The sequence below is a fragment of the Hemiscyllium ocellatum genome, chromosome 5, assembly GCF_020745735.1.
Source record: "Hemiscyllium ocellatum isolate sHemOce1 chromosome 5, sHemOce1.pat.X.cur, whole genome shotgun sequence".
NCBI lineage: Eukaryota > Metazoa > Chordata > Chondrichthyes > Orectolobiformes > Hemiscylliidae > Hemiscyllium > Hemiscyllium ocellatum.
In genome coordinates, this window is record NC_083405.1 from 137,041,180 (window position 1) to 137,054,362 (window position 13,183).

The 13,183-nt window shown below is 45.5% G+C and overlaps 1 protein-coding gene across 1 annotated transcript; it reads left to right on the top strand.

Annotated features, from left to right (window-relative positions):
- Window positions 1–241: 241 nt before the first annotated feature.
- LOC132816175 (transcriptional repressor scratch 1-like) lies at window positions 242–2,558 on the top strand. Its single transcript, XM_060825665.1, has 2 exons — window positions 242–395; window positions 1,831–2,558. Exons 1-2 carry the CDS (start codon window positions 242–244, stop codon window positions 2,556–2,558), a joined length of 882 nt encoding a protein of 293 aa, XP_060681648.1.
- The last annotated feature ends 10,625 nt before the right edge of the window (window positions 2,559–13,183 follow it).

Below are 13,183 nucleotides of genomic sequence, written 5' to 3' on the forward strand. Positions count from 1 at the left end.
ACCCGGGGGCTGCTCCAGGGATAGGGAGGCGCTGGGAGCTGTCCAGAGTGCTGAAACCAAACCCGCGGCTCTCCACCCCAGCACAGGAGCTGGTGGGAGCTATCCAGTTCTGAAACTACACCCCGGGACTCTTCCTTCTCTCTCTCTCCGCCCTCAAACCAACGGGGGAATCGCTGGGAACTGTTGAAAGTACGTCCTGCTCTCTGCCCCACACAGATCTGCAGAAGAAGAAAAGAAAAACATGCCGCGCTCCTTCCTAGTTAAGAAAGTCAAGCTTGATGATTTTCCATCTCCTACAACCAGCATCCCATCTCCGACCTCAGACTACGAAAACGCTTATGGCAGACGTGCCACCGATAACGTTGGAAGACTAACTGCTCGGCTCCACGAGAAAGGTAAAGGCTTCCCGTCCTTTGATCCTGTTGCTGCGCTGTGCACAATCATTCCTCAGCCTCTGTATTCTCCACGCCGCATTTGCAAAGATTAACACCAAACGTACGCGGAAAAAAAAATCTCGTTGGAATAACTGCATCAGGGATGTGTGCAAAAATAAGCCTCTGTAAGCATTTTACGCATTGCGTGTAATATTTTGAGGTATTTATCCAAGAATGGTATTTTCATTGATTGCATTGTTTCTTGATGCGGCCTCCCCCGCTCTCTCAATAAAGGGAATGTATAGCTAATGTCAGTGTATACTTCTGTGAAACCTCTGCTTTTTGTTTTGGTAAACGATGGGAGTCTTAAAGAAGAGAGAGATGGTGCTGTGTTCATCTTGTGAATGTAAAGGGGGAACAACCTCGCGTGTAGCAACTGGCTGCACCTAGAGGCAGAGAGAGAGAAAGTTGGAAAAAGACTGCAGTACTGCTATGAACGCAGGCAATGGTTCACTGGTTCCTCGTTCCTGGCTCCAACTGTCAAGGACCAATCTTTGCCTGATATATTATTAATAACAATACAATCATGCTTGTTGCATGTTCAGACAAATGAAATTCAAACAAAAATCGATTCGAAACCCTGACTTACATTTGTCCCTCTGCTTTGATTCTGGCTCTAGCGTATTGATGCTAACAAAGGCTTTGTGTGCGTGTGTTTGTGTGCATGTTTTGATTTTATTTCACACTATATTTCCCATTTCTGCGATGCTCAGGCTAGCTTTCTCCGGTGCTGCAGACGCGACACGCAGAGCCACGGGCCGTGTTGTCCCCTTGGCGTTGCAATGTTTGTTTGTGGACACAATGTGACTTTATTGGCCGGGCTTGTAATGCCGGGGCACCGCGCCGTCTAATCCCGCTGACCCAGTCTTGGGTTGGAGCTGGATTTCACATCTGACGGTGTGACAAAGGCAGTGAGACCGAACAGCTTGTTGATCACTCTTGAGGTCGAGTTTCATTCACTGGAATGCGGCCCTCTGCAGCCCAGTCTCCCGCGGCAAGCGTCGAGATGACTGTTATTGTGTGTGCGTGTGCGCTCAGGACGAATAGAATGCAATTCTTTTATTAATATTTTTATTTGTACACACAGAAACTGCAACTCGGAGCTAAATGCAATGTGCATGTTATTGGCTCGTATGCTGTGAAGTCATTTGCCGAGGCGGGTTACATTTATAGCGCATGGGTCCTAGCTTTTGTTCCCCAGTTGTAATGTTACTAAAAATAAATTGCAAGCTGCAGTTTGCTTGCTGCGGTATATAAATAGCGGAAACTGCATTTTTTTAAAAAAAGGAGGTTGTATTTAAGGACACAACGATTCCTGCTGTGACCTCTCGTCCTTAATGAATGAAATGAACAAAGATCTCCATCTCTTTCTCTGTTTTTTCCCCCTAATTGTCAGGGTACATCGGTGACTACATCACGCCTTCCGTTTACGAGGGAGAGCCCCAGAACGCGATTAAATTGTCTTCGCCCGAACCTATCTATGCAGCGGTTCATGGTGAGTACGGAGTCCCTGACTCGGAGTCACCAGACAGCCCACACTCGGGGATTACAAGCGGCTACATCAACGGCGATGCGGCGGTAAGCGAAGGCTACACAGTGGACGCCTTCTTCATCACAGACGGCAGATCGAGGCGGAAGGCCATTGCAGGGACCAGGAGCTCCATCCAGCGTCACACATGCAACGAGTGCGGTAAAACCTACGCCACCTCGTCCAACTTGAGCCGTCACAAGCAGACCCACCGGAGCCTGGATAGTAAGATGGCCAAGAAATGCCCGACCTGTGCCAAGGTCTATGTGTCCATGCCGGCCATGGCCATGCATCTCCTCACTCATGACCTCAAGCACAAGTGTGAAATCTGTGGCAAAGCCTTCAGCAGACCCTGGCTCCTCCAAGGTCACATGCGGTCCCATACAGGAGAGAAACCATTCGGCTGCGCTCACTGTGGGAAAGCCTTTGCAGACCGCTCCAACCTCAGAGCCCACATGCAAACTCACTCAGCTTTCAAACACTTCAAGTGCAAAAGGTGCAATAAGACCTTTGCATTGAAGTCCTATCTGAACAAGCATTACGAATCCGCCTGTTTTAAAGGCGCTCTCCCGGCACTGAACGCGGTTGAAGCCTGATCTCCACCCCCACCTCCTGCCCCTCACCCCTTCCTTGTCCTTCCTTCCCACCACCACTGCCCCCATCCCCAAAACTTCCCCTCCTTCCATCCATAATCCCCAAAACCCCTCAAGCATCAAGGAACCCCACGGAAACACGAATACAAGGGGAAATGCTACGCGTTATAGCACATGGAAAATATTTTCTGTAAGAAAGAAGTGAAGACAAAAAAAAACTACTTGCAATCTTCGAATAGACTGGACACAGAACAACTTCCTAACTCAAGCTGTAGAGAACACTCAACCCTTCCCAAATCACTCGCTGAAATTCAGCGGGAGGGGAGGGCAGTAAAGTGTTTGTAACTATTGAGAGGTCAAACCCCTTTTTTTAAACAAAAAAAAACAGAACTCGGAGGACAATAATGTACTTTGCCAACGATCAGATATAGGCCCCTCCCCTTCTCTTTGAGGTAACATTTACCGGTAACAACACGTTTCTTTCATTTGTAAATTCTTCCATTTATTTGGTCAGTGACAATTTATTTGGTCTTTCTCTCATTGACCCTCCCCCCACCCCCCTGCACCTTTTCTTGCCTGAGCCACAATTAGTGGTTCTTATGATTTTATTTTCAAATGATTGAGTTGCACTTTATTTATTAATTTGTCGAATTAATTATTGAATCAAAATCGGTTCAGTACTTAACAGGTTGCCAATCTGTTATTGACATGCCAAAGCGCTTGCCACTTTCAGAGGGAGAATCGGAAACAAACTTTGGTTCGATTATTTTTTTGTCGAACTATTTGCATTTTATGCATGTGACAGTATCCAATCTATGCCAATTGTAAGATAACTATATTTTGAATTTTTTGCAAGAAGATAAAAAAATCATAAGAATTAAATAATGTAGACAGTTTTGAGGGCAATATTTCACGTAGGAGCCTGGACTATGCTATAGAGCAATAATTATTTGATGCATGATATTTTTAAGAGAAAAAAATAGTATTTGGATAAGCAGATGAATCAGGTACATTTTAATCCAGTATTCTGAATAGTAAGACAGTTATTTAGGATAATAATAAATAATTATTAATATCAGGGAACTTTCCAATATAGTCTTATAGGATTTAAGACAAATGAATCTTCCATTTTAACATTGCCTGCCTTTGTTTCATTGTAGTATCTGGGACGGTCCTTCTGATGCTGAAAGGACAGCTCCCATCATTCAATGACTTTTGATAAATGAACATCATGAGGTAAAATCACTTCCAACGCACTCCCATTGTCGTCTTACTCTGTCTTATTCCATTTTTAGGTTTACATCCGGTAGCACTAAATGTCGGATTCCTAGATTCAGGTAGAAGGAATTGTATTTATTATCGATAGTAACCATCAGAGCAACACACATCCACACGCACACACAGGAGAACTGTACATCCTGAGAATCTTGTAAATAACATTTGCAACTTGAAAAAAAAAGAAATACAGGATTTTTACAAATTGTAAAAAGTGTTTAACCCTCCCAGTTTCTGGGGGAAATTTTCACGGGAATTTTTAAGCCAGTATCAGAAATGACGGTTGTAAGCACAATGACACCAGACATTATGGAGCACTTCATAATTAAAATGACTAATAACGAATAAAGACAATTCTTAATATATGACGTGTGCCTTGTTATTTTTCCAATCGCATATCTATTTAAAATATCGGTTGCAATAATTGGAAGTTAAAGTTCTTGCCCCCCCCCCCCCCCCAGCTCCTTTGTTGTTAATCTCTCTAGTAACAGGTTGACATCGTAACAGGTTGTATTTCCTTTGTATTTTTTTTTAAAACCCTATTTGATGACGATTGGCGAATAGGGTAGTCTGGTCACGTACTCGGAATGTGTTAACAATTCCCAGAACGTGAAACCTTTCCGGGCCTCACAATTATCCGCCGGTTCCTTGACCCCCCCCCCCCCCCCCCCCCCCCCCCGGGTGCTGAATGCAGTGAACCTGCACAATAGACACATCCAGACATCTGTGTTATTCACAACACCTCCCAGCCAAGCCCTCCGTCTCCACCACACCCCAGCACCTCCACCTCCCCAGCACACAACCCAGCCAACATTTGCCTCCACAACTTTTGCCTTGTCCCTCCCCCCTTGAATCAGGCGCCAGCCAGGGGTCGTGTAACCGGGTAGAGCACAATAGGCTTGGGGAATCTTCAGGCTGTGATGGGGGAGTTAAGTCCTGATAAGTCCGCTTCTGACCTTGCCCATATTGTCCCAGTGCCCTATCCCTCCCTGGGAAACTAGCCACAGGGTGGATGCCCCCCTCCCAGGGTCCAGCTGTAAAGGAGTTCACCTTGAAAGCACAGACACAGCCCTGAGTCTCACCTCAGACATTAACCATCAGGACCTCAGCACCCAGCGACCTCTCACTGAAATATTTGCATTGTTATCAGCAACAGCATTTGTTCTTCCCCATTGTCATCATCGATTTTCATTTACAACTTTCTTTGTCTCAACCGGGGGCAAACAGAAAGGAAGGGATGGGGGTGGAGCGGAAAAGCGGGGGCAGTGGCTGGGGGGGGGGGGGGGGGGGGGGGAGAGAGACCTACACAGGAGACAAGAGAGAGAGAGACGCAGACACAGAGAAAGGGGACCAGATGGAGAGAGAGAGATAGGGGCAGTAACATGGGGAGATAATTGAGGGACTTGGAAAGGCAGAGGAAGAGAGACAGAGAGAGAGAGAGAGAGAGAGAGAGAGACAAAAAAAAAGGCGGAGGAACGGAAAGAGAAAACAAATGGCATTAGCGAGAAAGGGAGATAAAGGAGAGAAGGGAGAAAGACAATGTGTAGGAGAGACTCAGAGAGGTACAGAGGGAAAGGCAGAGAGAGAGAGAGATACAAAGACAGATACAGGCAGAGAGAGACAAATCGACGGAGGTACAGAGACAGATAGAGACGGGACAGAGAAAAGAATGAGGCAGGCAGGGAGGGAGGCAGAGGCAGGGAGAGAAGGAAAAGAGAGACAGGCACACAGAGAGAAAGTGGGGGGAGTGGATACAGCAGATATAGAGAGAGATAGAGAGGGAGGATATAGCAGATACAGAGAGATATAGAGAGGGATGCAGCAGATACAGAGAGATATTGAGAGGGATGCAGCAGATACAGAGAGAGTTAAAGAGGGATACAGCGGATACAGTGAGAGATAGAGGGGATGCAGCAGACACAGAGAGAGGTAGAGAGGGGGATACAGTGGATACAGTGAGAGATAGAGAGGGGGATACCGTGGATACAGTGAGAGATAGAGAGGGGGATACCGTGGATACAGTGAGAGATAGAGAGGGGCATACAGTGGATACAGTGAGAGGTAGCGAGGGGGATAGAGCAGACACAGAGAGAGATAGAAAGGGGAGATAAAGCAGATATAGAGAGAGATAGAGAGGGGGAATTACAGCAGATACAGCGAGAGAGAGGGATTCAGCAAAGAGATAGAGGGGGCAGTACAGCAGATACACAGATAGATTGAGAGGGAGGAAACAGTAGATACATAGAGCGATAGAGAGGGGAATACAGCAGATATAGAGAGATAGAGAGGGTGGATATAGCAGATACAGAGAGAGGTAGAGAGGGGGATACAACGGATACAGTGAGAGGTAGAGAGGGGACTACAGCAGATACAGAGAGAGAAGTAGAGAGGGGGATACAGCGGATACAGTGAGAGGTAGAGGGGGGATATAGCAGATACAGAGAGAGGTAGAGAGGGGGATACAGCAAATACAGTGAGAGGTAGAGAGGGGGATACAGTGGATACAGTGAGGGATAGAGAGGGGGACACAGTGGATACAGTGAGAGGTAGAGAGGGGGATACAGCAGATACAGTGAGAGATAGAGAGGGGGATACAGTGGATACAGTGAGAGATAGAGAGGGGGATACAGTGGATACAGTGAGAGGTAGAGAGGGGGATACAGTGGATACAGTGAGAGATAGAGAGGGGGATAAAACAGATACAGAGAGAGACAGAGGGGTTTTACAGCAGATACAGGGAGAGAGCTAGAGAGGGGGATACAGCAGATACAATGAGAGGTAGAGAGGGGGATACAGTGAGAGATAGAGAGGGGGATTATAGCAGATACAGAGAGAGACAGAGGGGTTTTACAGCAGATACAGAGAGAGAGCTAGAGACGGGGATACGGCAGATACAATGAGAGGTAGAGAGGGGGATACAGCGGATACAGAGAGGGGAAGAGAGGGGGATAAAGCAGATACAGAGAGACAGAGGGGTTTTACAGCAGATACAGAGAGAGAGCTAGAGAGGAGGATACAGCAGATACAGTGAGAGGTAGAGAGAGGGATACAGAGAGAGAGGTAGAGAGGCACACATGGGGCGAGCAGTGATGAGTCGTTTTAAAGCTGCTCCTGACCCTTTGGCCTGGTTTGGTTTGTATGAAATTGACGAGAAACTGGTCAGCAGATGCCAGCAAATAGCAGCCCAGAAACCCAACAGGGAAGACATGAACTGAGAGAGCAAAATCCCTTCAGACCAACTGAGTGCCTCTGCCCCTCGGTCAGGAAGAGGGTCTGAGCAGGATCGATCTGCTGTGACCATCTGCCTGAATCCTCCTCAGTCCCTCCACCCCCATGTCCCTTTAGTTCCCCTGGATCCTTTGTTCTTTTACTGAAGTTGGTGAGGACTCAGTTGGTTGATAGCCTTCAGTCACCCACCGGGACAGGTCAGCGTGAGCTCGGCCCTTGCAGAAGGTGCTCCCTGGTCTCAGAGAGAGAGAGAGGACCTGGTGCAGCTCCCAGGACACTGGCCGGTTCCTTTCGGGCCTAGCCCTCCTGGCTGTGCAAGGCAGTGACAGGAATTGACTGAAATTTCCATATAAAATGCTTATTAATATTTAAAATCAAACATTTGAATCTCATTCCATTAAATCGCCCGCAACGGAGCATAATGTGATTGGAAAGCAGAAACGAGTGCGAGAATAATTACAAGTTTACAAGTTAATGACAGTCTTTTGGATAGTTTGCAGCAGTCCTGAAGGGAGAGAGGGCTTTAGTGCTTGTGAAAGAGTGGAAACACTGGGCTTGATGGATTTGGAGCAGAGATGGTTAAGGGAGAATTTATTGTGATGAGATTTGATGGAGTAAAACTGATTTTCCTGACAGAAGGGTCAGTGGCCAAGGAATGCAGATTGAAGGTAAGGGGAGAGAGGGAGAATGTCTAATCTTACACTCGGAGCTGTTTAGATCCCAAAGGTAGATTAGATTAGATTAGACTTACAGTGCGGAAACAGGCCCTTCGGCCCAACAAGTCCACACCGACCCGCCGAAGCGCAACCCACCCATACCCCTACATTTTACCCCTAACTAACACTATGGGCAATTTAGCATGGCCAATTCACCTAACCTGCACATCTTTGGACTGTGGGAGGAAACCGGAGCACCCGGAGGAAACCCACGCAGACACGGGGAGAACGTGCAAACTCCACACAGTCAGTCGCCTGAGTCGGGAATTGAACCCAGGTCTCAGGCGCTGTGAGGCAGCAGTGCTAACCACTGTGCCACCGTGCCGCCCAAACCACTGTGCCACCGTGCCGCCCAACCCAGGTAAGGGTAACTGGGCAAACAGATTCAAAAGTAACTCTTAACACGGAACTGGAAACGTGTGTATGTGAAAGGGACAGATTTTCAGGGCTGTATGGAGAGAGTAAAAGAGCGCTCTGTTAAAGAACAGCAACGATGGGCCGCATGGCCTCTTTCTATCCCGTCGGACCCTTTAACAGTGTCACAGTTAGAATATAGCCCTAAGGGGTCCAGCTATGCAATCAACTGGTGTACAGGAAAATGAACAAATTTAAACAACAGCGGACAATAGTCAAACTTAGAATTGTAATGAGGTAAAAACAATGATTGCAGATGCTGGAAACCAGATTCTGGATCAGTGGTGCTGGAAGAGCACAGCAGTTCAGGCAGCATCCATTGGATGCTGCCTGAACTGCTGTGCTCTTCCAGCACCATTGATCCAGAAATTAGAATTGTAATGTATTGTTTAAGTTCAGTTCCTGGAACAGTGAGGATAGGCTAAAGAGACCTCCAGTGCAGTTTAAAAGAGGAACAAATAACTCGACTGAAATGTAAGATTCTGAGGGATTGCGATAGAACGGATGTGTTGATGATGTAGTTTCCTCTTGTGGGTGAACGTAGAACCAGAGGTTACTGCTTAAAGGTAGAAACATAGAAAATAGATGTAGGATTCGGCCCTTTGAGCTTGCCAATATGATCATGGCTGATCATGCAATCTCAGTTTCCCACTCCCACCCTCTCCGCGTACCCCTTGAGGAATGCTCTGCCCCAGAGGGCAGTGGAGGCCCAGTCTCTGGATTCATTTAAGAAAGAGTTGGATAGAGCTCTCATTGTGGAATCTAGGGTTATGGAGGTAAGGCAGGAACAGGATACTTGATTAGTGGTGCTGGAAGAGCACAGCAGTTCAGGCAGCATCCAAGGAGCAGCGAAATCGACGTTTCGGGCAAAAGCCCTTCATCAGGAACATGATACTGATTAAGGATGATCAGCCATGATCATATTGAATGATGGTGCAGGCTCGAAGGGCAGAATGGCCTACTCCTGCTCCTATTGTCTATTGTCTATTGATTCCTCTAGCCGCACACTTGAATCTATCTAATGAATTGGCCCCCAACAGCTTTCCTGTGGGAGAGAATTCCAAAGGTCCACAACTCTCCAAGTGAAGAAGCTCTTCCTCAGCTCAGCCCTGAATGGCTTACCCCTTATTCCTAGACTGTGACCCCTAGTTCTGGACATTAATGAACCAGATGGGCCTTTTCTTGACAATCATCATTAGACTCTTAATTCCAGCTTTTTTTAAACAGAATTCAAATTCAAACCTGAGTCCCCCGAACATTAGTTGGATCTCTGATTAATAGTCCAGCGATAATTCCATGAGGCCACCTTCTCCCCAGAGGTGAGTCTCTGGAACTCTCTTCCTCAAAAGATGATGCAGAATAATCTTTGAATATTTTAAGACAGACATTGAGAGGTTTTGAATATCTAAGTGTGTGCTAGGTGGGAATGTGAAGTAATCAGATCAGTTATGGAACGGCAGTGGGTCAGAGTGAACTGCTCCGATTCCTAATTCATACTTTCTTATGCTTTCATAGGCCTTACGGGCAGAGACCTGTTGCCTGCCATCCTAATTGTTTTAAAGTGAATTAAATGTCAGTCAGATTGCTGTTGATCAGGAGTCACATGTCGGTCAGGATGGAAGATTTACTTCCCTGAAAATGGGTTGTTAGAACAATCATGGTCACCATTATTAAAACGAGCATTTGATTCCAAGTTTTGTTAATTTCACCAGCCATTGTGGCAGGGTCTGATCCCCAGAGCATCAGCCTGACCTCTGTCTGCCTCCAGAAGGGGGAGTTTCACAAACATACAGGAGAATTACACAAGCAGCGTAATTAATTGATAAACCTGAGGAAAGGGAAAAGGCCCATTGTTTCTTGTATGAATAAAGTTAGTCAAGGAATAGGATGGATATCAGGTGGCACAGTGGTTAGCGCTGCTGCCTCACAGAGCCAGGGACCCGAGTTTGATTCCACCCTCAGATGACTGTCTGTGTGGAGTTTGCACATTCTCCCCGTGTCTATGTGGGTTTTCTCCGGGTGCTCCTGGTTCCTCCCACAATCTAAAGATGTGCAGGTCAGGTGAGTTGGCCATGCTAAATTGCCCCTAGTGTTACTGGGCGGGTTACTCTTCGGAGGGTCAGTGTGGACTTGTTGGGCCGAAGGGCCTGTTTCCACACAGTAGAGAATCTGAACATCTGAACAGTGCTAGGGACCCTGGTTTGATTCTAACCTCAGGCGACTGACTGTGTGGAGTTTGCACATTCTCTCCGTGTCTGCGTGGGTTTCCTCTGGGTGCTCCGGTTTCCTCCCACAGTCCAAAGATGTGCAAGTCAGGTGAATTGGCCATGCTAAATTGCCCGTAGTGTTGGGGATATTTAGGTTAAATGCATTATTCAGGGATGATAATAGTGTAGGGGAATGGTTCCGGGTGGGTTACTCTTCAGAGGGTTGGTATGGACTGAAAGGGCTGAAGGGCCTGTTTCAATACTGTGGGAATTCTAAGATTATTAAAGCCCACATGAAATGTTTACAAGGTCAAATTCAGGAGTTTGGACTATTTTAACTCAGAAAGATATTTTATCACCATAAGTTCAGAGGTTAATAGCAAGGCCAAGACCTGGAGCTAAAATCCAACTAAGGAGGATAAGCTTAAAGTATTAAATTCAACTTCTTGAAGAAAAGAAGATTGCGAGCGGACATGAAACCTCTGCTTTAAGAGCTTTGAGGCAGAGATAATGAAGAATAAGCAAGTTATTAAATATAAGCTGTGTGTAACAGGTTCCCTAACCTCAGGAGGGTATCGTAATATTTTCTGATGATGTTTCCGCTTTCTGGAGTGAAGTCTATTTCAAATCAGTTTATAACGTCTCCACTCACTTTCCCCAGGTTTCTCTCTTTCTCTCCTGAAGGTGCTGCCTCCAACATTTCTAGAAAAAGAAAAGCAACATTTTGAATCCTCACACAGATGATCAAACCCCATGTCTAACCTTAGCTATTAATTACTCACAGGCAGATCAACTATGATGGGCTTCACATCTGATTGTGTCATCACCCAGAATCCACAGCTGTGGGGTAAGTTCTAAGGAGTAGGGATCAATGGATCCTTTGCCGCTTGAGATCAGCTGATTTCCCCAAATAATATTCCCCAGTAAACAGTGTATCTGCACGATAAACATGACAAATGATACAGGTTGATAAAAGGATAATGTGTGTGTTAGCCACAATCCAAATTAACGATGGAGCAGTCCGTTTTACTTTTGTTCTTAATATTTCAACTAACAAAATGCCAGCTCCTTTCACAGGGAACAGGATAACTATTTGCTTAAGGTTAGGATTCAAAGTTATTAGTGTACGTGCAGAGCAAAGGCAAGATTATTGGACAATGGAAATCATAGATATGATAGTGAATTTTGAGAAGATTTGTAGCTCAGGTTGAGGGTCTGGATGTAGGTTTGCTCACTGAGCTGGAAGGTTCATTTTCAGATGTTTCGTCACCCTAATGGGTAACATCTTCAATGGCTCACTGAAAATGCTGCCCAGTATGGTGACGAAACATCTGAAAATGAACCTTCCAGCTCAGCGAGCAAACCTACATCCAGATCATAGATATGAAACATGGTTCTTCTGAATCAATTCAGACTTATATTCCATAATCGTCACTCTGTGTTATTCGTTTGCTGTGTATGGGCATCATTGGCAATCATAGATTGACAATTCTTGATCGTCTTTGTGATGCTGGGCTATTCCAGGAGACAGTTCAGAGTCAACTACTTTAGTCCAGAGCCACATCCCAGCCACATCACTGCTGATGGCAGCAGGTTACCTTCTCTAAAGAACATCAGTGAACGAGATAGGGTTTTACAATAATCCAGCACTTTCATGGTCACCATTAATGACATGACCCTTTTATTCAAAGGTATTCAATTAACTGAATTCAAATTCCCTTGATTTTCTGATGGGATCTGAATTCATGTCTCTAGATCATTAGGCTGTATTTGCTAGATTTCTAGTTTAAGAACTATTATGCTACTATACCCTAAAACACGCACAAACAGGCCTTTCGACCCAACAAGAACAATCAAGTATCTATCCACAAGTATTGCTCAATCTTTTCCTTTCAATCCCCCTGCCATTTCTTTTTCCCTCACGTATTTATCAAGCTTCATCATTAAATCCATCAATTCTTTTCTCTTCAACCATATCTTGTGGTAGAGACTTCCACATTCTAGGTTCTCACATAACAGCATGAGGCAGCATGGTGGCTCAGCTGTTAGCACAGCTGGCTCACAGTGCTGGGGATCTGGGTTCGATTCCAGCCTCGGGCAACTGTCCGTGTGGAGTTTGCACGTTCTCCCCTTGTCTGCATGGGTTTCCTCTGGGTGCTCTGGTGTTCTCCCACAATCCAAAGATGTGCAGGTCAGGGTGAATTGGCCATGCTAAGTTGCCCGTAGTGTTCAGTGATGTACATTAAATGCATGAGTCATGGGTAAATGTAGGGGAATGGGTTTGGGTGGGATACCCTTTGGACTTGTTGGACCGAAGGGCCTATTTCCACACTGTAGTGATTCTAATTCTTTGATGAATACATTTTCTCTCAATTTTTTATTGATTTGAGTATCAATCCTACAAGTGTAAACATCATCACTACATTTATCCTAAAAGATATTTTTATGATATTTAAAAACTCAATTAGTTCATATCACAGTCTCCTTATTTTTAGAAGAGCCTCAGACTGTTCAGTCATTCCTGGTATTTATAAACTCTTAGCTCTACTATCATGCTAGTAAATGTTTTTCAATCATCTCTGTACCGCTACAGCTTTTTACTAATATGGAGACTGGAGCTGCTCACATTGCAACATGTGGTTTCGAAATGCCTCTATTTGAAAGTTCACTCACCAATGACATTGAGATTCTACAGCTTTATTGATGCCACTCAATATGTGCTAGAGTCCTTCTCAGGTTAAGGAGACTTTGCAATTCAGTGTTGCCCCCAAATTTTGAAATTGTTCTC

Bases quoted from the DNA above. Each gene is read 5' to 3' on its own strand.
- LOC132816175 (XM_060825665.1), top strand. From the start codon at position 242: ATGCCGCGCTCCTTCCTAGTTAAGAAAGTCAAGCTTGATGATTTTCCA. The intron at 396-1,830 runs GTAAAGGCTTCC...CCTAATTGTCAG, and splicing joins TGCTCGGCTCCACGAGAAAG to GGTACATCGGTGACTACATC.